Raw genomic sequence first — 27721 nt, 5'->3', positions numbered from 1 at the left:
GGAGTTGTGGGGGGGATCCTGGAGATGGGCAGCCCACCAGGAGCAGGTACAGGTAACACCATTTGCCTCCAGTGGAATGCCAGTAACATGGAACGCTCCAGCTGACCCCATGGCAGCGGTGGTGTTTCCTTTGCTGGTGTGAGTACGAACACTGGTAGGGAAGGTAGAGGAGCCGTGATCTGTTATAAACAGAGCTTCCGCCCTCTCTTATAGAATTGTTGGGTCTCTGGTTGCTTGGAGTGCTTCTTGACGGCTGCAGTCATGCCGTGCTTTATCCCTTTGCTTGTTTCCAAAAGGGATGAGCTCGGGAGCCAAAGACAGCTTGGCTCTTTAACCCATTTTGCCTCTGTCAAAGGTGCGACCGCACAAGTGTCCCTGCGGGAGCAGCCATTCGCTCTGAACAAAAGGGCCCCTCTGCCTCTGCGGCGCTCTCTCTCCTTTCGCTGGAGGCGTCCTTCCCAACCGCACACGGATGATAACTGCGGCTCCTGCTGTACCTGTAACAATTTAATTGTGTGAGTCAGCCCAGTCAAGCATCCCCGGCTCATGACTGGGAGACATGAAATTCATTGTCATTATTGTCCCTGTCATTTTGGATCATTATATCTTGCTGCAGAATTTTCCTCACTCCAGTGCTTTCCTACCTCCAGGAAGCGGGGATTATGGCTGAGGTTGGGGTGGGGGCAGAACTGTGAACTACATTTACCTCAGGGGAGCCACAGATTAAATTGGCTTTGCTCTCTGACTCGCTGGATCCGTCTGTTTGTACGCACTGGCTTTGAGCTTGGAAATGATGAATATTCCAGTGAATTCCGGGCCGCTTGCTTTGCTTTTTTTTACTGCTCCTATAAGCAAAGGATGGGGTTCGCGTCCCTTAAGAAGTGAACAGGGAATAATTCTTCAGATTTAAGGTTTTTCCTGAGCAACGTGACGTTGTTGGCACGTTGTGGCACAAACACCGGAGCGTTCCCCAGCGTGCCGTGGCTTTTAGGGAAAGCCTCCAGCGAAGCATGGAACGCCGCCGTAATTTATATGTGTGCGTTTTATGTGAACTTAATAGTGGGTCATTAGTTACTATGTACACAGTTCCATATTGTAGGGGAGACTGTGCGTATGTTGAGGGAGAAGGGGTTATGGGATACGTGTACACCTTGGTGCTCCTGCCCCTGCTCCAGTGGCTGCCCCTCTGTCACTCAGTGTAGGGGACCGGAGCAGCCCCGATCCTCAGGAGGGGCTGGGGAGTGCCTGCTGCTCATCCTCCTTGCTGATGGGAGAGGAGGAGTGTGGTGGAGTTCACCTCGCCTGTTTGTCTGGTCCTGTGCTGGGTCTCTCTGGGTTCTGGGGAGAATCATCAGTTACGATGCATCCCTGGAGGGGTTCCAGGCCAGGTTGGATGGGGCTTGGAGCCCCTGATCCAGTGGGAGGTGTCCCTGCCCATGGCAGGGGTGGGACTGGATGGGCTTTGAGGTCCCTTCCAGCCCCAAACATTCCATGATTCTATGAAATTCGTGTAACATCCAAGTTTGAATCTGGTAGGATAAATGCACCTGAGAGAAGGCCAGACTCGGGGCTTTCCTTCCCATCGAAGCTGCTACAGAGGGAGGGCTGAAAATATCAGTATCTTAGGGCAGGTCTTAAAAAGCCAAAGTAATGTGGTTTTTTTGCCTAGTGCAAAGGGCCTATTGAGCCATATCCCGTTCTTCCCGCCGGGGTAGGAATGCTGAAATGTATTTCCGCAGCGCAGGGAATGAAGGGGAGAAAGCAAAATTCGAACTCCCTGTGGTTTGTGTGTAAGCATTCGTGGCCTGGTGTGCGACGGCTGCGCAGTTCCGTGTGGGTGGGATGGAGCTGATCTGAGTCAGAGCGCTCGTCCCTCTGAAGCAGTCCAAGAACAAGTGTGTGCGTGCTGTGGATCCTGGGAAGTCTGTTCGACTGCAGCGGAGTTTTGACTTGAGTTCCGTGTGACGCAGGGAGCAAGGGAACGGTTCAGCTCTGAGGGCATTTTAATGACCTGTGACTCACGAGTCAAGCTCAGTGTTTACCTCCAAACTTACTCCACGTGTATTTGGGGAGAAAAACTCGCCAAGTTCTTTCTCTGAGAAGCCTGGAACAGTTTTGAATCACTCCAGCTGATTCATAATGCCTAACCTGGGATGTAACTGGTTTCTGTATGTACAACAGCTGTTGGGTTCCTGCTTTAATGCCTGTGATAAAACTGTTCATGCAATTAAGTGCTTATTTAAAAATTAGAGGGTGCAGGCAGTCCTGGTAACTTCGTTATGCGTAATGATGTATAATTATCGCTCATCAGCCTTGAATTCGGTGAGGTTTTGGTGGGGTTTGTGTGTACACAGCAAGAAATCTGTCACACACATGAGATGAAGTATTTGATTTCAGGCGTTGCTTTGCTGTACTGTGTGTGCGCATTTACCTAGCGCAAGGCTGCTGTAAGAATATAACGTGTAGGTGCAGGAATAGACATTTAGAATATGGATAGAATATAAGGAGGAACACACAAGGGGAAGGTTAATTCACACGCGTTTCTTTGCCTTTATCCCCTCAGCTTTTAAAAGGAAACCATAAAACCCCACTTATGTGTATGGCTGCAATCTGTGGGGATACAGAACTGTGACCGTGTTGTGGGCATGGTGCTCTCAGTCATTCCTTTTAATGTATTTTTCCTTTCAAAAGAAGCCGAGTAGCTGGGTTCTTTCCTTCCTTTCTTCAAGGGAAAGATTTGCCCTCTCAAAGAAGTTCATTAATGCTGTCATCCAGCTTCTTGCGTGGCTCGTTTCCAGCCCTCTGTTAAACCTGACCTCCACAGGCGTAGCTCAGTGCACACAGTCAGAAAGGACTGTGAACTGAGGAAGGAGAGGAGGCCTTTGTGTCTGCTGCAGGGTCCCACCTGTTCTTTAACGCACGAAGTCTGGAACACCACGTGTTGGAGTAATGCCGTTGTGGTGTGAGGCAAAGTGTAGTCCAGGGTGGTTGTGGCGATGCATGTGTGGGTGGTTCCATGCCCAGTTGTCATGCAGCGGGTATCCAAAGTGCTAGTTATTAGTGTAGAAAGGTTAATTTGAGCAAAAGTTACCCTCTTGGGATTAAAAGAGCTTCCAACTTCTTGAAACAATGCAGTCACTGTGTGCTGCGCATCTTCAACAAAAGATGGGGAGTGCAGGGACAGGAGGAGGGTGGACAGTTTTGAGCTGAAAGAGGGGAGATGGAGATGAGATCTTGGGAAGAAATGTTTTGCTGTTCAGGTGGGGAGGCCCTGGCCCAGGGTGCCCAGAGCAGTGGGGGCTGCCCCATCCCTGGAGGGGTTCCAGGCCAGGTTGGATGGGGCTTAGAGCCCCTGAGCCAGGGGGAGGTGTCCCTGCCCGTGGCAGGGGTGGAACTGGATGGGCTGTGAGGTCCCTTCCAGCCCAAACCATTCTGTGATAACTGAGTAGAGTTGCAGAGGAGAAAGCAGGACTTGGTACAGAAGTAAAAGGTGTTGGAGTGTGACACAGAAGAGGCTATGCCAGAACTACCAGCGTGCCTTAGTGACGCCGTGGTGTTCACACAACTCCACTGAATCAGTCGCAAACACGTTTCCACCATCCGTGGGCTTTGTTTCCACTGCTGGCTGTGGTTCAGTGCTGATAAAAATAAAATGGAATGTATGCTGCGTACGCTCTGTGGGAGGGTTCTGTCAGCACCAGTGGAAGCACTGTCTGCTCGTCTCTTCAGAGATACAACATTTGTTACTAAGGAATGAAAATAGTATTTTCCTAAACGACACAAAAAAAGAAATTATAAACCTAATGGCATCACTGTTAGTCTTGGCATGATGCAGAACTCGCTCACGCGGAATGTTTTCAGGCAGTAAATGCCTTCTAAGAATAAGGTGGTTTAAAAGTATGCAGCAGTGCTTTAGTGAAAGTGATGAAGCCAGTGTTTTGTTAAAAGCAAGGTTGATCACCCTGAACAATAAATAATCTAAGTGTCGCTCCACTGTAACTATATTGTGAACAGTGAACAAGATGGATTATTCTTCCAGTTTTTCTTACTAGAAATAACTTAAAGGAGTTAAACATCCTCTTCTTTTCGAGAGAAGTTGCAAAGGAAGCTCAGCGTGTTCCACCAGCTCTCAAATGCCTTTTCCAAAGTTGCTGCGGTGTGGCTGCCTCTCTCATCACCGTGAGATGCACTCAGCAGACCAGCACACAAAGAACAAACACCCTTAAATCCAGCCCCCCAGCAGCAGGGCTGAAGCAGTGGTGGCCTCACCTGGGAAGGGTCTTGGCGAACAGCTGTGGTGGGTGAATGTCTCAATTTCACTGTTTGCCTGCAGGTTGGTTACCATATCTTCAGGAGGAAGGATCTTCTCACTCCTTTGAGGAAAAGGATACCAAATTCATTTGGCTTACCCATCTTGTCACTATAAAATAGCTTTTTGGTGTATAACAGTTGGAAAAAAACCCCACAGTATCACAGAGATGTTACAAGGGGGAACAATGGTTTCCTTTGTTTTTCCTTGGTGCGCCAGCAGCTGTCGTGAAGGACAGGGTATGCAGAGCTGCTTTAAGCAGGTAATCCCAGACCTCCTGTAGCAGCTTTGGGTCACTGTGCCATTTATCACATAATGTGGGTTTCCTGGGAATCTTCTGGACCTGGTGATAGTGCCAGTACCAAGGGAGCTTCACACATCCTTTGAGGAGGAAGGGGAGCTCGGAGGCTTTTGTCTTGGGTTCAGAGAATCTTGGAATCCTTCCTGGGGGGAACAGTGCTGAATGGTAGAGTAAGAAAGGTTAAGATGCAGAACCTTTGCATTGCTGTCCTTCTATTTCTCTCTAGGACAGTAAGGACCATCTAAGCACCAGAACACTTACCAATCTCTTTGGAATAATCATCATTCCAAAGTAGGATGTGTGTGAATAGCTGGTTTGACTTTAATCGGCAGGGAAATGCTTTGTCAGCTGTGAGCGGTGCTGCAGTGAGAGCTGATCTGGCTGTGGTGCCTTTATAACAGGGGGTGTGCATGGAGGAACAGCAACCGCTGCTTCAGACATCAGGAAAAGAAACTAATTGCATATTAAGTGCAGGGGTTTAATGTAATTGTCTGGGGGGAAATGAGCACGTGTGAGTTGGAGGGCTTTTAAAGGAGAAAAGAAAGCTGATCCTTAGTGTAAAAGCTCTCGTACCGTGACCCCAGCTCTACCAATCTGTTGTGGTGGTGTTCTGCACAGATGATGAATTCTTTGCTGGTAAAGTCAGTCTTCTTCTGAATCTTGACCTCTGCAGATCTCCGCTGTGAAGTACTCCAGGACTGTAGGTCACAGCAATCCAAAGCTGGTGGGCTTTCCTAGATGGGTAGCTGATCGGGAACTGGTTATTTCCCAGTTCTCACCCTGCAAACACAGGACACGGCACTCAGAGTTCCTTCTGGTCAGCTGAGAACTGACAGGAAGGGGCATCTCGCATCAGAATAATGATGAGGGGGGGAAGTGTGACAGCATCGTCTTGAACACAGTGGTCCAAGTCCTGAAGTGTGCTTAGCGTGACCTTAGGTGGCACTGACACGATGACTGTAGGAGTTTCAAGAAAATGCTGAGCAGGTTTGGGGCTTATTTAGATCTTTGTTCTTCTTAGAAATTATCCTGCTCCCGCATTGTTTTTTGTGCTGATTGACTTCTCAGGATTGCTTTTGGTCTGGACAAGTAAATCACAAAGCTGGGAAGGGGCAAGGTTGCAAAGCTGAAGCAGTGAGGCTTCCTGTAGACCAAAGCTGATGTTGGCTGACTCTGTACATGGTGGTGGTTTGGGAGATGGATCCACACCCTGGATCAGCTGGAGGAAGCCAGTCTGTATCCCTTAGGCACTGGTGGCAAGGACAGGTTGAAGGAGGATCAAATGAAGGAAACCCCTTTGGCCCTGGGGTCCTTCTGCAGTAAGGAATGAATCTTTCTGCGTGGCAGCAGGTGATCCAGGGGGTCATTCACACACAGACAGCACTTATTCGAGTGCAGGGTTCCCAGTTTGTGCCAAACTGCTTGTTCGATAGAGCCAAGTCATGCAGTATCCAATGGTCCAGGCAGTCCCGGATCAAGCATCGGGTGAAGAGCATAGTCTCCAGAGCTTCGCCTCTGCTAGCCTTCCATGTGGGGCTGGAGCAGTGTTCTTTGGATTACTTTGGAACATGTGTTTTGTTCCGCTTTGCGTGGAAGGAGCCGCTGTATTGCCACTTGTGGCTGTGCTTTGTCTTTTTCTTGCCTGGTGCTCCCTCTGTATACGAGACATTCTCCCAGCCCCGTGCTAAGAGGTGATGCTTCGAGGAAGCCCTCCAAGGGTCATTCCATCCCTTCCCTGCCACCACCATGGCATAGACGGTGATGCATTTATTCAGCGATCTGCCTGCTGCTGACAGATGGTCGTTCAGCCTTGTGTATCCCATGTGATGGAGCGTGTGATGTCAACTTTCCTTGACATCTTGCTCAGTTGTTTTGCTGTTCTTTTCTGCAGTTCATTCTGGGCATTGTTTGCTTGCTCGGACTGGAGTTACTGTTTGTTTCTTCATCGGTGCTTTATCATGGTGCTGTTCCTGGACGTGTTGCATGACTTTTTTTTCCCCGTGGTTGAAGACTGATTGCACTGGATCGTCCGACTGGGTCAGAATGAGAAGTTCGGGGAGGGGAGGTGGTGCCTTTGAGGCCATTGATCCCATCTTTATAACTTTGCCCTTTTAGCTGGGAACAGATTATTTGTGCGGGGGTTCGAGATGGCACAGGCGGAATCAGAAGGACCAAACTTTACATAAACCATTTATACCAAACGTTGGGGATGCTGGCAACATAAATCAACCACAGTATCTATTACACATTTATCACTTTATCAGTATTATCTTTGATAGAACCAGTCTGAACGCGCCGGGAAGTGAACCGTACCTCAGGAAGTTTAGCCCTCACCTAAATTAATGATTCAGGGCACACAGAGCCTGGGCCCTTCAATGCAGAGTAATTCTTCCCAGCCACATCCAGGACTTTAACTTTGGTGGCAATAATAAATAGGAAAAGTCTCAGGTGAAGCCAGTATTTCAAAGTAATTAATCATCTTCCCCTCCTAGTCCCTCTGCCTCTCTCTTGGTTTTCTTTAACAAGGGAATTTCAGTAATAAATCTTTAATGATATATGTTAAGAAGCCTTCATTAATTCTTGTCTGCTTATTTCTCTTTTTTGATGCTTTTCTGTTGTACGTTGGGAAGGTAAAATGCACATGCAGGAAAAAAAAAAAAAAGCAGTTGCAGAAAGCTGATAATTATATCACAGAACCATAGAATGGTTTGGGTTGGAAGGGACCTCAAAGCTCATCCAGTCCCACCCCCTGCCGTGAGCAGGAACACCTTCCAGTGGATCAGGGGCTCCGAGCCCCATCCAACCTGGCCTTGAACACCTCCAGGGATGACAGTTGGGTGTTGTGTGGTGCACTCGCTAACAGGAACTGTTGATGAAACCAGTTGGGCTGTCAGATGAATCCTCAAATACAGAATTGCAGCACGGGTGGAGGTAAAGAAAGAGGGGATTTGTTTGCTCCTAAATTGGAGATGGAAGTGTAGAAATGCTCCGTTGGTTAGAGTGCACAGGCTCTGGCATGTTGCACAGTCTCGGCTGCATGTGGGGATCGCAGCGAGGCGTGCTGCTGCCCACACCGCCGTCAGATGCTGCGGCGCAGCAGCAGGGATGTGTCTTTAAATAATTCTCGTTAGACGGGAGCAGCCATCACGCCTATTGAATGTGACAGGGACAGATGTGACAGATCGGTTCTGACACACTTCCATACCACAAGTCCGTGGCTGGAGGTGACTGGTGTCCTTCCTTCGGTCCCGTCCCTGCTGCAGGACAGCACAACGACGCCCGGATGAACCTCGCCATCGCCCTCACTGCTGCCAGGTACGGCGCTGCCACTGCCAATTACACTGAAGTGCTGCGCTTGCTCAAGAGGACGGATGTGGCCAGCGGGAAGCAGCGCGTGTGCGGAGTGCGCTGCAGGGATGTCCTAACAGGTGGGTGCCTTCCTGGCATGGCGGGGGGCCCCGCACGCTGCACCCTGCGCTCCGCAGCACCCTGCTTGCAGGGCAGAGGGCTCCCGCGCCGCAGCAGAGCACACGCTCTTCATTAGAGAACCATAGAAATAAGGAGTGAGGGAGGAGCGGGGAGCACTGCTGTTTGTAAATATCAATGAACCGACAAAGGAGCCATCTTCCTGGCATCCCATTAGTGTCAGTCAGCTCCAGCTCCTGTCACATCTCCCACTCCGATCCTGGTGTTTTGGCAGGGCAGACTGAGCTTGACATCCAAACCCTTCTGTCAAGCAAAGATGATATTGTAAAGTGCCGCGTCCTTGACAGTAATAATCCCATTTCCCAAGTCTGCGGGTTGAGACTGAAGTCTCTCTTGGTGGCAAGGCAGATTTCAGCTGAACTTCTTGTGCCCGGTCTGCCTGTACGGATCAGGTGGAATTTCACTGTAAAATGTTTTCTTTCAGATCCAGTATTAACTCTGTTTATTTGTAAAAGCCGTTCCAGCTGTTCCGTTCCGAGGAGCGGGATATGCTTACAGTAGGCTCAGTTCATAGCCGGATTAATAACAGAGTGTCAGCGTGCAGGAAAACAAATGGGCTCTGTGATTGATACTGTTTTCCTTCACAGGGCAGGAATTTGATGTCAAAGCCAAATGTGTTATCAATGCTACGGGACCTTTCACAGACTCCGTGCGCAAAATGGATGATGAGGAAGTACCAAACATCTGTCAGCCGAGTGCAGGTGTGCATATTGTCATGCCTGGTTATTACAGGTAACGATATTCGATGCCTAAACCATTTGTAACCATCTCTGCTAGCGCTTGTGAGAAATAAGCTGGCGGAGACACGTTAGTGGGGTTTACGGCAGTTTTGAATGCATGATTTGTTCCTTTTTTATGTAAAGAGGTTTCTGGCGCTCTGCAGTTAGTTAGAAGAACAATTTCGTATGTTCTGAGAAGACCGAAGTCTTGTAGTTCTTAGTTAAAGCTCACCAAGGCAGAACTGCTGGAACAGAGGGGTGTTCAGACAGAGCATCTGCCACAGACTTGAGAGAGAAACCTTTTTTAATAGAGGAGTTGAGTTGAGTGTGCTGGCTGCTTGTTCACCCCTTCGAGAAAGCAAGCAGCGTGTAGGATCATGGAGTCATGAAATCACTGAGGTTGGAAAAGACCTCAAGATTATCCAGTCCAACCGTGCCTGCTGAACCATGTCCCCAAGTGCCACGTCTACATGTTTCCTGAACCCCTCCAGGGATGGAGACTCCACCACTGCCCTGGGCAGCCTCTGCCAGGGCTTCACAACCCTGTCCTCAAAGTACTATTTCCTAATATCCAGTGTAAACCTTCCCTGGTGCAATTTGATGCCATATCCTCTTGTCCTATCACTTGTTGAGTTGTGTTGGGCTGACAATTGGACTGGATGTTGTGGTGAAACTTTCAGTCTTTACTTGTTCCCCTTCCTTGTTTTTAACAGTTTTTATAAAATCACATTTTTTAAAAAAATATCATACTTTTGAGACAATGTCCTAACTTTTCTGGATATTCTGATACTGGATATTAAATCTCTGGTTTCCTCTGTCTCTGAATCAATAGCTTTTTCATTTTAAAAAGTAATCACTTTTCTGACGTGATTTACCTTGCACAAATCCGTGTTGACTTCCCCTATTAAATTGTACCTTGCCCACTGTGTGCTTAAGCTGTCTATAAATATCATCTAAAAAATGTGCTAATATACATGCTCTGTATGAAATTTTCAGCTCCTCTTCTAGCCTTTCCAGATATTGCAAACCTATCTGCAGGAATTGGCTTAGACTTCCTAAAAATGAAATATTCCCTGGTTCAGCTTGCGGCCCTCTTAAATAGATAACTGCCAGCCAAGCAGGTCTTTAGAAACATAGAGTCATGGAGTGATTTGGATCAGAAGGGACCTCAAAGCCCATCCAGTGCCACCCCTGCCATGGGCAGGGACACCTCCCACTGGATCAGGGGCTCCAAGCCCCATCCAACCTGGCCTGGAACCCCTCCAGGGATGGGGCAGCCCCCACTGCTCTGGGCACCCTGGGCCAGGGCCTCCCCACCTGAACAGAAAAACATTTCCCCCTAATGTGTCATCTCAATCTCCCCCTTTTTTAGCTTAAAACTCTCCCCCCTCATCCTTTTCCTGCCCTCCCTGATCCAGAGCCCCTCCCCAGCTTTCCTGGAGCCCCTTTCAGCACTGGAAGCTGCTCTAAGGTCTCCCCAAAGTCTTCTCCAGGCTGAACAACCCCAATTCTCTCAGCCTGTCCTCATAGCAGAGGTGCTCCAGCCCTCAGATCATCTCCTTGGTCTCCTTTGGACCTGTGTTAACAGCTCCATGTCCTCCCTGTGCTGAGGTCTCCAGAACTGGACGCAGGCCTACAGTACTTTCTCTTCTTTCAGCTCATTGCGTGAGGAGGTTTTTGAGGCCCTGGCTCGTTCCCTTCCGATGGTCCTTATTGCCACCCAAATAAATCTTCCTCTTCTCTTTCCATACACTTCCTCCGTCTCCAGTTACCTGGGACAGGTGCAAACCCTGCAGGCTGCTACACTGACTGGAGATGATTTCTCAGGGAATTCCAGCTCCTGCCACGACAGTCAGCATCTTTCCTTTAAAGAAATCCGAGTGGAAACAGGGACAGTGTCCGGGTTTTCCTGCATGAACGCTGTTTGCTTTGCAGAGTTTATAGGAGCCTTCTGTTTTCTGAAACGGCAGCAGAGCTATGTAACCAGTGATAACTGTGTTTGTATGTGTGGATTTAGTTTTTCCCATCATACCAGGAATCATTTACGCGGAAGTCAGAACTCCTGCTTTGCTTAATGTTACTGAACCTCTCCCTTCATAGGGCTGCATAAACAAATAAACCCCCCAGCGTGCCAGCACCCCCTTGGTGTCTGCTGGCCCCGAGGGTGGTGACATGGTGACATCTCTTGCCTTCTTTCCCTCAAACATGATTCCAGTTCAGGATTGCCCTGGAGGGAGCTGGGAGTGTTCAGTCTGCTGCTTGGTCCGAGTCTTTGAGGATCTGGGGCGTTTGTTCCCGTGACATGGCAGCTGGTGAGCAGTCTCTGGCTGCCCTAGCATGGGAATTTTCCTGTTTCCATCTATTCCTTCCATGTACGCTTAGCGTTTCAGTGTTGCTGAGCTCTGGGTTTCCCTGCTTTTCCTTTCTAACCCTTACGCCCTACCTCTGTGGCGGGTGCAGGTTGTGGGATTTTGTGTGCCTTTCACTTTGCCCTCTGTTTATGGAGTGGATAACAGAGAATTTGAGTTAATAAGTTGTCATCTTACATTTTCCTTGGTACATACTTGGGCGCATGAGAACAGAACATAGTGTTCTGTGCTTCTTTCTTCCATTTTAAGCTGTGTTCTGTTTCAGCCTTCCCTTCCCTTTGTGGTGTTATTACCAGTTATTGCCTGCTTTTTGATTAAAAGCAGTTGTTCATTCCATAACAAGTTTCAGGTAATCGCTGTTGTAAAATGTCCAAGTGTTTGTATTTGAAATTTCAGTGAGCAGGATTTTCCAAAGTAAATGAGGACTTGAGATATCTTGAATCCTGATTCCTCAGTGTAAGGTTGTGGTCCGCTAACTCACTTAGGAATTCTCATAACATCTGAGCATCACATTCCAGGCCCTTATTTCTCAGAATTCTGGGACTTTGGAAAGCTTTGGAAAGCCTGGTCACGGCTGCGTGTGGAATCTCTGATTTTTTTGTATTTTAATCATTTGATCCAAGAACAAAGGATACTTTGTCCAATACTTTGTCCAATACTTTATCTTGGGCGCAAGGTGTTTGGGAACAGAATCCCTGAGGTGTTGTGAACCATGTCCTTCTTTATTCCAGCCCTGACAACATGGGTCTGCTTGACCCAGCCACCAGCGATGGGAGAGTGATTTTCTTCCTGCCCTGGGAGAAGATGACCATCGCAGGGACGACAGACAGCCCGACGGATGTTACGTCCCATCCCATACCGACAGAAGAAGACATAAACTTCATTTTGAACGAAGTGCGCAACTACCTTGGTGGTGATGTTGAAGGTAAACCTTTGTCAGCTCTGTTTTTTCCGGGAGGACACTGAGGAGGCTGTGGGATTTCAGTCCTAGTGAATGCTGTCTGTCTAAAGCTTTTCTGGGACTCTTAACTACTGGTCTTGTGCATCAGGGTCTTTCTAGAACTGATAGGACATGGCAGGATGGTTGGAACTGAGTGACCTTCAGAGACCCTTCCACCTCAAGCCATTCTCTGATTCAAGTGAAAGTCGTCTTGATCTCCATTTCAGAGCTATAAAATGATGCTTTCCAGACATAGCAGTACTACTCAAACTGGCAATTGTTTGATATCTGCATGCTCAGATCTCAGATATCTTTCACCCCACTGCACTCACTGTCCGGCTCCACAGCCAGGTCATTCTGGTCTGTTGCAGTGGCAGATGCAGGGCTTTGCGGAGCAGGGTCTCTCCGGGTGCACCTCAATGCATGCACATCCAGTAACTCACATGCTTTTTTTGAATCATGGAGTCGTAGACTGTTTTGGGTTGGAAGGCACCTCAAAGTCCATCCAGTTCCCCCCTCCTGCCATAGGCAGGGACACCTCCCGCTGGATCAGGGCATTCAAAGCCCCATCCAACCTGGCCTGGAACTGGGTTGGGCAGCCACCACTGCTCTGGGCAACCTGGGCCAGTGTCTCATCACCCTCAGCATGAAGAATTTCTTCCTAATGTCCGTTGAAGGAAGAGTTGTTCTGACTTTCCCCGCGTCTTTGTATTTCTTCTTCTCTAGGTGCTTTACTCTTAGAATTTGCTTTTCTTGGTGTGGCAAACATCTGTCAGTTGTCGGTAGGAGAGGAGAGCGTAGCGGGCAAAAGGGGGAATTGATAATAATCACTCAGTGGGAGTTGTTCCCTTGGTAGCTGAGCTGAGAACATGGTTGTTGTGCCGTGCTGTCCTGCTTTGACTCAGCACTGCTTTAAAGGCAAGAGGCTTCTTTCCTTCATAGCGAGGGGTTTTGTTCTGTAAAGCATTTTATTCTGTATTTCTGCTGTAGCGGCAGCATTAAAATAGGTCTGAAAAGCAAGTGGTCAGGAACACTGCAGCATCCTTAGGTTAGGGAGTCTGGCTCCTGGAGATCGGGAATGCCAGGTTACTTGTTTCCCAAAGAGGGTAACGGGCAGCTCTGTGTTGTATTAAGTTCAGAGTCTTTGGGAAGCATGGTTTAAGTTTCTTGTACAGAAGTGGACATAAATGAGTGTGGGAGAGCCGGGGCTGTGCCCAAGACACAGGGTTTGGGGGGTGTTTTAGAGAAGCATTTAATCGTCCTGCACCAAACCTACCTGGGCGCAGGCTGTTTTTCACACACGCAATTAGCAGGGGTTTATAGATTGCTCGTTACTGAACGAACAACTGCGCCGGCCGTATCAACGTGCTGCAGCCCTGCCTTTTTGCTGCTGGAGACAGTGCCAGGGTTATCAACTTCCACAGGCTTGGCCATGGTCCAGCTCTTTAATTATAGTGTCACGCAGGCTGCTTTTTCGAGTTTCATTAGTTTATAAACGTAATATGGTATCTTATTCCTGTGATTAACACTTCATTTTGGCAGGTTAAACATGCTGGCAGAGCACCATTGATTCCTGAAATCTACTTGGTGTGCTTTGGGGAGATTTCTACACCCTGTTACTGGTTTTCAATTATCATTTACTTGAAAGTTGGGTTCAAAAATAATGTTCCAAAGGCTTCAGCATAAAGCAATCTGGTTAATTTAGCTGTTTAAAATGTAATAAGCAGCAAAATTAATTTCATTCAATTCCCTGTTAGTCCCATATCAAAAAAGAAAAAGTGGCTTTTGGAGGCTGTAGCATTTTTCCACAACTGTTGGGGACTTCGGTGATGACTTGATGCCTTCAGGTTTTCCTCTTCTAAGTTTACTGAGCAGTCAGCGTTGGCTTTAGGATTGTACTTCTCATGGAATCATTAAGGCTGGAAAAGACCTCTAGGCTCATGCAGTCCAAACCTTCAGCCCAGTCCCACCGTGCCCACTAAACCATGTCCCCATGTTCCACAGACATATGCCAAATATTTTTTTAACCCTTCCAAGGATGGGGACCTCACCACTGCCCGGGGCAGCTTCTGCCAGGGCTTGACAACCCTTTGCATGAAGAAATTTTTCATAATATCCAATCTAAACCTTCCCTGGCACAACTTGAGGCCATTTCCTGTCATCCTACCACTTGTTAACTTGGGTAGCACTGACGGTGGGACTGGATGAGCTTAGAGGACTCTTCCAACCTTAATGATTCTGTGACATGTGGTGGGTGGTGTATTTCAAGGCAGTCGGGCCCTTTTGGGTTGCTGTGCAGTAACAAATGCTGGCATGGGATAGAGGCTTGGAGGATGCACTGCAATCAACCACAGCCTTGCTGAAGAATGTTCTCTTTGTGCACATGTGTAAGTGCACTTCCAATAAAGGCTATGGATAAAGATCACCTGTCAAGAGGAGGACTTGGAAAAATAGCCTGCAAGCTGGAGAAAAACTTTTAAAGCAAATGTTCTGCTCTTGTGGAACAAACTTTATTTTGGTGTCTAAAATGTAATGTCAGGACAAGCAAAGAAGACTCAGTGCCGCAAGGTGTGTGTTTGGTTTTGGTAGGCTTTGGGATTTGAGTTTGGTGTTTCCCTGATCTGACGGATGAGTTTGAGGGTTGACTCTCTCTTGGTTGGTGAGTTCCCAGGCTATCCCTGTTCTGTTGGATTTTAACCAGTATGAAGATGAAGCTCTCTGTGTCCAACTTTGTTTTCGACTAGAGAGTGTTCTTGATACCAATCAGGGCAGTACAGGTTTTAATTCTGTAGCCTGGTGTGTTCCATTACTTTGGAGAACCTTTTGAGTTGCTGAACTAACTAGCTTGGTGTGGAGCAGTTCTTGTTTCACAGTGAGCATCTGCTCAGAGCTGATGCTGCAAGGACCGTGGGAGTGATATGAGATAAATACCCTTCAGTTCCTGGCTGATCGTTGTCTCTGAACAGTGAGAAGAGGAGACGTGTTGGCAGCGTGGAGTGGCATTCGTCCTCTGGTCACAGACCCCAACTCCAAAGACACGCAGTCGATATCCCGGAATCACGTTGTTACCATTAGCGATAGTGGCCTCGTCACCATAGCAGGTACTGGACGTTCTCTTCAAGTACAGCTTCACTGGGCTCCCACAGTATGTTTTATTCAAAACTTCTCTTGTTACAGGATAATCCTTCATGTTCTTATGACCAGAAAATGTTCTGGCAGCGGTAGAGTGACTGGTAGCAAGAATAACGTGATACATAAAATAGATGTAGTACATACTAACTCTGTTTCCTGCTAACTTTCCCCAAGTAAAGAGGTAGATGTGTGGTTACAGGTGGGAAGTGGACAACCTACCGTGCCATGGCGCAGGACACCATTGACGCAGCCATCCAGGCGCATGGTCTGAAGGCGGGTTCCAGTAAGACCATCGGGCTGCAGCTGCAAGGGGCTGAGGACTGGAGTCCCACGCTCTACATTAGATTGGCTCAAGACTATGGGCTAGAAAGTGAGGTGAGTTGCGGGTTCTCTTGATGCTCTGCTGTTTCTGTGTTGGAGGGTTTTGTTTCCCCACTAAATCCAATGCCAACTTGACTTGTACAAAGCCTGTCACACCTGATAGCACTTGCGGTCTGGCAAAGGTAGTTCAAGTAGTTGTTCTGTTCTTCCCTTTTCCTTTCTTCCTAATCTGGACTGTTTCCTGCTCTAAAACTTAGGACATGCTGGGGTCAGTCTTCCTTTGAGCCCAACAAAATCTGTACTTGGGATGTGACCACAGATGTGATCTCTGTGCAGCAGAGTCAGAGCACCCTTAGTCACGGTTACAGCGATAGACACGTAATGGTGACAGCGCTACTGTAACTCATTCACAAGTAGCTTCCACACACACAATCAAAATCTGATGCTTTTTCCAGCCTATTTGATATTTGCCATATGAGTATGTCAAGAAAAATATGTCCATTTGTGCTGAATTTGTGTCTCGCTCCGCAGGTGGCTCAGCATCTGGCTTCAACATATGGAGGCAAAGCTTTTGAGGTAGCCAAAATAGCCCAAGTGACAGGAAAGAGGTGGCCCATCGTTGGAAAACGTCTTGTGTCTGAATTTCCTTACATTGAAGCTGAGGTATGTGGGAAAACTCCAGGCTGTTGTTTAATTCCTTTCTTGGGATCCGCAGGTTGTGGAGGAGATCTGTCGTGCTTTTTGGGGCATCTCCATAAGTAATTACTTTTGTTGAGGTCCAGTTTTTATCTGTTCCTGGTTTTCCCCTCCCACAGAGCATGCTTTGTTTTTTATATTTGTATACGCACAGATTAATATGTTTACATCTAATTAAATATTTATAATGATATAATGTCTATTTTTATTTCATATCTATGTGTTTGTTCTCAGATGCATTTAAAAACATTCCAAGGAAAAGGGAACGTTTCAAACTCTTCTCTTGTCTGGGTGGGAACCGGTTACACAGAGTTCCATTTGTGCAGCCATGCGGTTTGTGACACAACATCGTTTCTGACAGCGCCAGTCTGCTTTCCCATCTGCATTTTCCGCCCTTCTCTTACACTCCTAGGTTGTCTATGGCGTTAAAGAGTATGCCCGCACGGCGGTGGATATGATCTCCCGACGCACTCGCCTGGCCTTCCTGAACGTGCAGGCTGCAGAGGAAGCCCTGCCAAGGATCATAGATATAATGGGGAAGGAACTCAACTGGAGTGAGCAGAAAAAGAAGGTACAAAGGGCCTTTTTCATCTGAAACTGTTTGTTTTTCCTTAAGTAGTTTCCATGTTAACAATCTAAGTCAGCTGAATAGAAAGCATCAAGTGACGCTTTCTTTGTGAGAGAATGATTCACGTTGCACAGTTTGTTATGAAGGCTTTGTCAAAGCAGCTGTGAAATGAGTTGGTGTTGGCCAGGGCTAGAGAGGGAAGTGAGGATCTGTGTCCTGTTGTCCCCCAACATCATAAATGAAAGCAGACTTGGTGTTACTTATCCTATTCCTGTTCAACTAGTTTGTTTACTGACACTTTTCAGGACATCTGCCTCACTAAGGGAGGATCTTGGAATCTCTGTCACTGCTTTCTGTCTGCTGTGTCATTTGCAAGGTGGCGATGCTGCGTTTCCATCCTTCCCTGGCCTAAGCTAACGCTTAAGGTCACTGTCACTGAGCTAAAGGGAGTTTTGTGGGCCTGACCTGCAAGTGCCATTCTTCATGAAACAGGGAGATGGACCGTGAGTGCCTGGAGGCGCGGTGTGGTCCTAGGAGTGTTTACACAGAGATTAGAAGTCTTTGCTAGACTGGATACGTCTTTTCAAGATGAAACAGTGCCTAAGTTTAACCTATTTTTAAAATACATTTCAGGTAGCATCTGCTCAGTTTTTGAACCTAGGATAAGTCCTTGTTAAGTGGAAAAAGCTGATAAATACTGTGTTAAAAATCATTGTGTGAGAACTTGCTATTCTTCAGATACACAGATTTTCTTTTTTTGCTGTAGGAAGAGCTTGAAGCTGCTAAAAGATTTCTCTATTATGAAATGGGCTACAAAGTGAAATCGGATCAATTAACAGACAGCTCGGAGATCAGCCTAATACCTACAGACATTGAAAGGTAAGTGAAATGAGAGAGTTCCCTGTGCTGCTCGGAATTAATACCTGCCATTCTCCTGAGTGCAGTTTTCCCACTGATAATTCTTATCTCGCAAGGTACAAGAAGCGATTCCACATGTTTGACAAGGACAAGAAGGGGTTCATTACTATCCTGGATGTGCAGCGTGTCCTGGAGGTGAAGTCCTCTTGTGTCCTCTTTGTTTCCTGTTGAAGCCTCATATCTAAATTTCAGCGGTGGCGTAGGTGGTGCCAGCTGATGCCATTAATGATCATCCCTGCTTTTTTCCTGTAGAGCATCGGCGTGCAAATTGCTGAAAACACACTTCATGATATCCTAAATGAAGTGGACCTGAACAAAAATGGACAGGTTGAGCTCAATGAGTTTTTGCAGGTGGGTGTTTCCTTGTTACAAGAGAAGCTGTACCTTCAGGGAACAAAGGCGTGGATGCTGAATGGTTTTCCCTCTTTGCTGAAGGGCTGGGTAGGAGACAAGGTGGGTGTTGCTGTGATAAGCGCTGTAGCTTGGTGCTGTTTGCCAGATAGCAATATGGGATTTGTGGGAAGGCCCAGATAGCCCAGAGCAGTGGGGGCTGCCCCATCCCTGGAGGGGTTCCAGGCCAGGTTGGATGGGGCTTGGAGCCCCTGAGCCAGTGGGAGGTGTCCCTGCCCATGGCAGGGGGTGGGACTGGATGGGCTTTGAGGTGCCTTCCAACACAAACTATTCTGAGATTCTATGATTCTCTAGGTGACACACAAGAGCCATCCTCCAGCAACTTTGAAATCCAAGGATTTTTTTCACGTGCAGAAGCAGTGAGACCCAAAGACCAGATCCAATTTACAAAGTATCCCATGTTTGATAGCCCTAAATTTGGCTTTTTTAATATATAAATGCTGTTTAAATAAATTCAGAATGACCCTGTCATCCATTGGAAGGTCAATGGCACAGTAATGCACACTGACATTTCATAGAATCATAGAATCATGGAATTGTTTGTGTTGGAAGGGACCTCAAAGCCCATCCAGTGCTACCCCTGCCATGGGCAGGGACACCTCCCACTGGCTCAGGGGCTCCAAGCCCCATCCAACCTGGCCTGGAACCCCTCCAGGGATGGGGCAGCCACAGCTTCCCTGGGCAACCTGAGCCAGGGCCTCCCCAATGCCACAGGAAAACGTTTCTCCCCAAGATCTCATCATGATCTCCACTCTTCCAGATGAAAACCATTCCCCTTGTCTTATCCCTGCACCCCTTGATCAAGAGCCCCTCCCCAGCTTTCCTGCTGGTGAATTTATCCAGATCTATTAAGTGATTCATAGTTTCTCTACTATATTGAACCTGCTAAAGAATCAGCTGTGGTTAAAGCATCCACAGTCCATATAATCCAATTTTAACTCTGGGTTTGGCTAATGCATCTCTGTTTGCATGAAGGATGTTGCAGTGGCAACCTCCACATCTACTTTTTGCTGGGCTTTCAAACAAAATCAAGGGATGCTCTTGAGCCACATTTCTTTGCTGGGCTCTCTTGCGTATGCACCGTGCCAGCCGGCTCTGCTGTTGTGGAGCCGTTCCTGGTGTGGCATTTGAAGTGACTGCCATGTCTTTCCTGCCTGGTGGCAATGATGAATGCTGAACATGAGATAAATTAGTGCTGGGGATTTTGGTCAATGTCAGCCCTTTCTTCACTGTGTCAAGTTAAACAAACAAGATCAAGGCAGAGGAAATGGTAATTGTCTCTCTTGAGATGAGCTGCAGATAAGAGCAGCATCGTGGAATCTAAATGCAGAAAAATTACACAAGTTGTGTCCAGCATTAGAAAAAGGGAGGATTTCTTTGCCTAAAACGCAGTGATTTTAGCTGGAAAACCGAGATGCACTTGTGGGGAGGGAAGGAAAAACGAAACCAACCATGGGGGAAGAAAAGAAATGAAGGCTTTGGGAATTCGTGAGAGAAAATCACAGCTGCTTTTCTGGCTCTTGGAAAGGATCTCCTTCTGCCACCCCTTTGTATGTGAAAACATTGAACTGGCACGGAGGAACCCACCATTGACTATAAGGGCTGTGCGAGCTGTAGTTTGGTTAATGAGGAGCTGTTGGAGTGATTCCAGAGGAGGCCACAAAGATGATGTGAGGGCTGGAGCACCTCCTGTAGGAGGACAGGCTGAGAGAGTTGGGGTTGTTCAGCCTGGAGAGGAGAAGGCTCTGGGGAAGACCTTAGAGCAGCTTCCAGTGCTGAAAGGGCTCCAGGAAAGCTGGGGAGGGGCTCTGGATCAGGGAGAGCAGGGACAGAGCGAGGGGGATGGTTTTGAGCTGCAAGAGGGGAGATGGAGATGAGATCTTAGGGAGAAATGTTTTGCTGTTCAGGTGGGGAGGCCCTGGCCCAGGGTGCCCAGAGCAGTGGGGGCTGCCCCATCCCTGGAGGGGTTCCAGGCCAGGTTGGATGGGGCTTGGAGCCCCTGATCCAGTGGGAGGTGTCCCTGCCCATGGCAGGGGTGGGACTGGATGGGCTTTGAGGTGTCTTCCAACACAAACCATTCCGTGATTCTACTATAGATACGTGGTGGTTAAGGATTCAAAACCACCAGTAATTGTGTCTGCTATAGATTTTTGGGTGGCTCTCTGGGTTTTTGCTTTGCTCGGCTGAATGGTCTTGTTCAGCCATGACAGCTGTAAAATACCAAAGTCAAGTCCCACTGGTGGAGTAGCTCCCCAGTTTCTTTTCTGGAACAATGTCACTCCTGGGGTACCGGCTTCTCCTGTGCCTGGCACAAAGCAATCAGAATATATCACCCGGTGATCAGTACTGTGGTCACTTGTTCTGGCACTGCTCTTTCCCGTAGAGCAGCACCCCAGGAGCTGCTGCAGAGCCACAGGCTCCGTAGGAAGTGTGGCAATAGATGAAGAGGAGGTTGCCATGGAAGGAACAAAATACATTATATGTTTGTTTAATGTTTTAAATGGCTCTGTTAAGTCGGTTCCCAATACTTTTGTGTTTGCTGTCTGGAAGCTTTCAAGTAATTGCGTTTCACCGCAGAATGCTTGTGGAAAGGTGTGGGCAAATATTTGTGGACGTTTATATTAGGATATAGGAACAGGTTGTACTGGGGTGGCTGCGCAGTGCTCCGGGCGGGGAGCAGAGCGGTGCCAAGTGCTTTCAGAAAATCGCAGAATCACAGAATCATAGAGTAGTTTGGGTTGGAAGGGAGCTTAAAGATCATCCAGTTCCAATCCTCCTGCCATGGGCAGGGACATCCCACCAGATCAGGCTGCCCAAGGCCCATCCAGCCTGGCCTTGAACACCTCCAGGGATGGGGCAGCCACAGCTTCCCTTGGCAACCTGGGCCAGTGTCTCACCACTCTCATGGTGAAGAAATTCTTCCTAATGTCCAGTCTGTATCTGCCCCTTTCCAGTTTATACCCATTCCCCCTCATCCTATCCCCACAAGCCTTTACAAATAGCCCCTCTCCAGCTTTTCTGTGGCCCCTTCAGGTACTGGAAGGTCTCTGTAAGGTCTCCTCTGAGCCTTCTCTTCTCCAGGCTGAACAACCCCAACTCTCTCAGCCTGTCCTCGCAGTGAAGGTACTCCAGCCCTCCGATCATCTTTGTAGCCCTCTTCTGGACCCATTCCAACAGCTCCATATCCTTCTTATGTTGAGGATTCCAGAACTGGACACAGTATTCCAGATGAGGCCTCACAAGAGAGGAATAAAGGGGCACAATCCCCTCCGTCACCCTCCTGGCCACGCTTCTTTTGATGCAGCCCAGGACACGGTTGGCCTTCTGGGCTGTGAGCGCACATTGTTGGCTCATGTCGAGCTTCTCATCGACCAGCACCCCAAGTCCTCTGCAGGGCTGCTCTGAAGCGCGTCATCCCCCATCGTGTACTGAAAACGGGGATTGCCCCAACCCAGGTGCAGGACCTTACACTTGGCCTTATTGAACCTCATGAGGTTCTCACAGCCCCACTTCTCCAGCCTGTCCAGGTCCCTCTGGATGACATCCCGTCCTTCTGGTGTGGCAACTACACCACTCAGCTTGGTGTCACCGGCAAACTTGCTGAGGGAGCACTTAATCTCACTGTCAATATCATTGATAGAGATATTGAGCAGCACTGGTCCCAGTACGGACCCCTGAGGGACACCACTCGTCACGGATCTCCATCTGCACTTTGAGCCATTGACCACTATTCTTTGAATATGACCATCCAACCAGTTTCTTATCCTCCTTACCAAATCCATATCTCTCCAATGTAGAGAGAAGGATGTTGTGGGGGACCATGTCAAAGGCTTTACAGAAGTCCAGATAGATCACATCCGTTGGTTTTCCCGTGTCCACTGCTGCAATTACCCCATCACAGCCATGAAGTTGGTCATACAGGATTTCCCCCTGGTGAAGCCGTGCTGGCTGCCTGCTTTCACCAGGGCAACCCACGCACAAACAGGCAGAGAATGAATTGAGAGCAGCCGTAGGGGAAGGACTTGGGGTGCTGAGGGTTCAGAAGCTCCATGTAAACCAGCAGTGTGCACTCACAGCCCAGAAGAACCGTGTCCTGGGCTGCATCCACAGCAGTGGGACCAGCAGAGAGGGAGGGGATTCTGCCCCTCTCCTCTGCTCTGGTGAGACCCACTTGGAGCCTGTGTCCAGTTCTGGAGTCTTCAGGACAGGGAGGACATGGAGCTGTTGGAACATGTCCAGAGGAGGCCACAGAGATGATCCAAGGGCTGGAGCACCTCCGTTATGAGGACAGGCTGGGAGAGTTGGGGTTGTGCAGCCTGGAGAAGAGAAGGCTTGGGGGAGGCCTTGGAGCAGATTCCAGTGCTGAAAGGGGCTCCAGGAAAGCTGGGGAGAGGAACCGTTGATCAGGGAGCGCAGGGACAGGTTGAGGTAGAATGGTTTTAATCTGAAAGAGGGGAAATTGAGACGAGGTCTTAGGAAGAAATGTTTTGCTGTTCAGGTGGGGAGGCCCTGGCCCAGGGTGCCCAGAGCAGTGGGGGCTGCCCCATCCCTGGAGGGGTTCCAGGCCGGGTTGGATGGGGCTTGGAGCCCCTGAGCCAGTGGGAGGTGTCCCTGCCCATGGCAGGGGTGGGACTGGATGGGCTTTGAGGTCTCTTCCGACCTAAACCATTCCATGACTGTAATATCATGGGGCTGCACAGAGCAATCCAAATGCCTTCAAATGTGGAGAGGTTTCTCTGGCTCAGCTGGGTCTGTAGGGCATGGGATTCCCTTCTCTCCCTCCCCTTTGTTACCCCTTTAGCAGGGTTGGTACCATATTTGCACAGGTCCAGCTGCAGACATAATTAATGGATTTTCCTACAGCGAAGGCATACTTAGCACTGAATGGGAGCAAGAAATTGCATTTTGACGGTGCCAATTGCTTTCCGTAGCAGTCTTTGACAAGCTGACTGCATGTAATTTCAAGTCTAATGCTCATTTTATCCATGGGATAAAAGAGAATTAACTAAAATCTTAGCACTAGTGTGTGTTCGTTAAGATAGAGCTGAGTCTAGTTCTGAGGACTTAAAGGTAAATTAGTTTTAAAAGTCTATAAAGAAATTCGGATTTGAAAGAATTGTGGAAGTCAAGTGCGCTGCCTCCTGAAAGAGGGGTGTGTGGATGAGAAAGGGCACGATCCCAGGCGGCGGTGGGTCAGGAGTGGCGTTCTTCTCTCAGTTACATTGCTGGGGTATTAAACAAAATCAAGCCGAAGCCAGTGAAATAGAGCGGTTATCCCACATTCCCAAGTGTCACTGCAAACTCCAGTGCTGATGGTTGCCTGCACCGTAACTCCCAAGAGGTTCATATTCCGTACTTCTGCTTCTAACGCCCCCCATGCATGGCCAAGACTCACTGCTGTTTCTGGAAGATGTCAGTGAGTGCTGAGCTGTGTCTCAGAAACTGTACAGCAGTTTTCATGGGATGGTTTGGGTTGGAAGGGACCTCAAAGCCCATCCAGTGCCACCCCTGCCATGGGCAGGGACACCTCCCACTGGCTCAGGGGCTCCAAGCCCCATCCAACCTGGCCTGGAACCCCTCCAGGGATGGAGCAGCCACCACTGCTCTGGGCACCCTGGGTCAGGGCCTCCCCACCCTTATTATGAAGAATTTCTTCCTAATGTCTAATCTAGATCTTCCCCCTTCTAATTTCAAGCTGTTCCTCCTTGTCCTATCACTCCAGGCCCCTGTAAGAAGTCCCTCCCCAGCTTTTCTGGGGCCCCTTTCAGTACTGGGAACTGCTCTAAGCTCTCCCTGGAGCCTTCTCTTCTCCAAGCTGGACAGCCCCATCTCCTTCAGCCTGTCCTCATAGCAGAGGTGCTCCAGTTTTACTTTATGTATGGAAATATCTGTTCTGTGTATTCATTAAAGCTTGCTAACGGCTGTTGGACAAGATAATTCCTTCTGCCATTGTTCAGACTGGAGCCATTTCCATGCCTGCCACTGGTGGCCTGTGGTGAGGACAGCCAGCGTGTCCGTACACTGCTCATGCACCAACCTGCTTGACTCCAATGGTGTTCCATGACCCGTAAGCCGTAGCGGTGAGGGCTGTGTGGTGTCTGCTCAGGGACTGGGACTCGTTGCAGCAACCCTGGCTGCTGATCTGAGGCTGTTCCATGTTCTGTGTCTTCCCAATGACCTAACGGGACACTCTCTCTCCCTGTTGTGTCCTCAGCTGATGAGCGCCATTCAGAAGGGCCACGTCTCCGGCAGCCGGCTGGCTGTTCTCATGAAGACTGCCGAGGAGAATCTGCGCCAGAGGGTGGTGATTCCGGTAGACCGGAGTGGCGGTGGGCTGTGAGTTCAACCGCAACGTCTGCTTACAGTCACGGCCAACAGAGACACGTAGCTGCTGAAAAACATTCCAGTGCTCCTGGCTGTCCCTGCTTCTTGAAGACAACCGGTACCTGTCTATCGGTGTAGCTCTTACACAAATACGTTGGTGCATTCAGTTTTGTTATTAACAGTTTACCGTACAGCTCTTAACACTCCGGTATGTGGCCTTTTGGATTGGGTATCCTTTAGATGTAGGGGTTCATTAACAGGAGGTCGGGAATACAGCTTAGAAAGGTTTGTGTGCAAACCCGTGCACGTGCTGCCTTCTTCATGAACTTTTATAGCACCCTTACCTTTGTGGATGCTCAAAGTGAATCCTGCCCTTAAATGCATTGCGTTGAGTTTTGCAGATGCATGTTTAGTGTTCGAAAGCTACTGATCTGTCCTCTTCCATGAGGAGCAAGAGAGGCAATGCTGAGGTTTGGAGGTGTTGTCCCAAAAGGAATGAAAATTGGTTAGCAGTTGCAGTGAGGTGCCGTCAGGAACCTCCTGCAGGGTTTGCTCTTCCCAGTGCTCCGTGATTTCAGCAGTGCCAATGCCTGGCCAGGCTCAAAGATCAGCAGGGTGAATGTGGAGAACTACGAGACAGCTTGATTAATCACCCAAGCTGATAATTTAGTTAAAAGCTAGGGGACAGCTCTCCTTTCTTCCAGGTTAATAAAAATTCTCTCCCTCCAACGAGCAGCATTGTCTGGCACAGGGCGATGCTGAAAGTGCTGCTCGCTGTTTCGGGGCTGGAGAAACACTAGGGATGGGTAGGAGATGGCAGGTTTCGATAGCGTAAGTCTTAATGTTTTGTTTAAAAATGCTTAAACACAGAACTAGGATGTTTGTTTGGCATTCTACAAAAGTGGAAGGGCTCTTTTTCAGCAGGAAAATATTTAAATGTAATTGTATTTCATTTATTAATGAAAAAACTCAAGCTAGGCCCAGTGATGCGAGCTGATTTCAGCGATGTTGTCTCTGACTCTTTGCCTCTGTTGTTGGATTGATGAAGGTGAAGGTCGGATGGGAGGGTTCTGACCGGTGTAGGACACGGAAGGGATGCATTATTGATGGATTTGTCACACTGTGATGTTCTCAGAGTATAAATAACTAATTTACAACTCTAACCAAGCCTCAGGTCCGAGGTGTCGGAATTCCTGTTTATGTAAAATCTATATTTTAACTGATGTCCCCTTTCCACAATGGAAAAGAAGGGAATGAACGGCAAAGGTTGCTTTGATGTTTCAAATGGAAAATGGTTGCGTCCACAAGCGGAGGTGCTGAGGAGGGGTGGGGGTGGCACGGGGAGTAGGGGCGCTGTGCTCGTCGGGAGAGGCAGAGCCCTGTTAAAGAAAAATTAACAGTTCGGGTGTTTAAAAATAGCAAAGAAAAGGGCAAGGCTCGTTGAAAATTTGGGAGGTGGTTCTGTTCCTGTCAGTCTGGGGGATGGAGCTGGTCCCAGTAAAAAGCTTTTTGGGTGGTTTTTGCACGTTAAATGTTTTTTGATGCTGCCTTGCACCGAGGCGCAGCTCTCGTTAAGAGTTACGGCTCATCTGCTCCAAGCCCTGTGCTGGTGAGGCACGGTCGGTGGGAATGAGGAGACACCACTGTCTGAGATTGTTTAGGAAAAAAAGCGGTTTGTTTTTGCAGTCCTGGAAACTTATCTTTTATGAGCTGTGTTCTGCAGTGTTCGCGTGAAATCTGTGATGTTGAACACAGTTTCCGATCCCCAGATTCCTTTCAGGGGGTTCTGATCCGCTTTTCAGGTCAGGACGCAAGTGCAGAGCAAGAGGGCAGTGCAGGAGCAACACCCAGGTTGGCGCAGTGAGCACGGGGAGGAGGGAAGGGGCTTGCGATTCTGAATTGACAGTAATTTAGGGCAAAAAAAGTAAAAGCAATGAGACCATTTCCATGCCAGACAGAGAAATATTGACAGCGTTTAACATTTTATATGATTTAAAGACAAATTCTCCTCCGCTCCTGTCTGCGTGGCACTGTTAAGGGTTAATAGCACAAGTTTACGTGCAAAGCCAGGATTTTCTGCTTTGTCCCCAAAGTCTCCTCTGTATTTTTGTAACATTGCATGCAGAAGGTGACTTTGGGAATGTCTTGGTTGCATGCGTGTGTCCTGTGATTGGAATTTGCTTTGCATCCCAGGCACTTTCGTGCCACGCTTGCTATGTCTTGGCCAGCCGGCTCCGTGTGGCTGCCCTGGGTGCCGGGAGAGGGGTCTGTGTGTGCGCTGAGCCAGACTGCGCCCGCACGGATAACAGCCAGGAGTATTTATTGCTCAACTCAAACAGCCAGGAGTATTTATTGCTCACCTTACTGTTGTTTGCAGGGATTTGGCTTTGCTGTGTTTGTTTTTTATGTGAATTAAAGAGTTATGAACTGTCCCTGCCTTGCGTTGTTCTGCTCCTACGTGGGAAAACTGATGTGATTTCCCTTTTTCCCCTTTTTTTCCTGTTATTTTTTTGAGGTGGGAGTTGGCTTTCTGGATGGGGGGAGGGATGGAGGGGTATTTGTGTTCTAAATAAACTGCACTCCCGATGGGGAGTGTCTCTGCAACGTGTGTGTGTATGGACACACATCCACGCACGGAGTGCGTTCCACACGTGGCACTTGGGAATTCTGTTAGGATCCTGCTCTAGACCGAACTGTTAAGCACTGTGTTTGAGGCCGGGATGTCATTTTTATAACTGTCTTGGTGTTTTACTGCTGTTATTTATTACTTTTGATATACAGAATGAGCCGCATGCATTTATGGAGCAATAAGAGAATGTATTTAATGTGCCTTGTTTTTCACTGAGTACGAACTGAAAGCATGAATCAATAAAAGTCATTAAAAGCGGTCCCTTCCCTGGCAGTTTGTTATGGCAGTTACCAAAATAACTTGGATTAGCCTTGAAAAAGTTTCTTTTTAAAGGAAAAAAGCTCAGATAGACGCTGCTTAGTAAACATGACATAATTTTCTCTGCACTTTCCCATTTTAGCTCAGAATTTAGCACTTGATAGCTGGAAAGTGAGAATTAGGAGTTAATGCCGCACTTAGCATTCCTGGGAAGTAGGAGCTGTGGGGAAGGTATTCCAGCACCGCCTGCAATCACAGCCGGCCACGGGCCGGGTCTGGGGGGGAAATGCCAGGAGCGAGCGTTCCTTTGCACACTGATGAATTTTATCCGAACCAAAAT

The 27721-nt window shown here is 48.3% G+C and overlaps 1 protein-coding gene across 2 annotated transcripts in view; it reads left to right on the top strand.

Annotated features, from left to right (window-relative positions):
* GPD2 (glycerol-3-phosphate dehydrogenase 2) overlaps positions 1-27408 on the top strand; it is a 51595-nt gene extending 24187 nt beyond the window's left edge. For both annotated transcript variants that reach the window (XM_054069830.1, XM_054069831.1), the window contains exons 7-17: positions 7874-8038; positions 8684-8828; positions 11916-12109; positions 15091-15225; positions 15456-15631; positions 16109-16240; positions 16686-16844; positions 17608-17720; positions 17816-17894; positions 18012-18110; positions 24385-27408. In XM_054069830.1, the coding sequence (XP_053925805.1) occupies positions 7874-8038; positions 8684-8828; positions 11916-12109; positions 15091-15225; positions 15456-15631; positions 16109-16240; positions 16686-16844; positions 17608-17720; positions 17816-17894; positions 18012-18110; positions 24385-24510 (1523 nt within the window). In that variant the 3' untranslated portion in view covers positions 24511-27408. The remainder of the gene's footprint in view (positions 1-7873; positions 8039-8683; positions 8829-11915; positions 12110-15090; positions 15226-15455; positions 15632-16108; positions 16241-16685; positions 16845-17607; positions 17721-17815; positions 17895-18011; positions 18111-24384) is intronic.
* Positions 27409-27721: the final 313 nt, after the last annotated feature.

This window comes from Cuculus canorus, chromosome 6, assembly GCF_017976375.1.
Source record: "Cuculus canorus isolate bCucCan1 chromosome 6, bCucCan1.pri, whole genome shotgun sequence".
NCBI lineage: Eukaryota > Metazoa > Chordata > Aves > Cuculiformes > Cuculidae > Cuculus > Cuculus canorus.
Note: the sequence above shows the minus strand (reverse complement) of the source record. Positions and strands in the feature narration are given on the sequence as shown.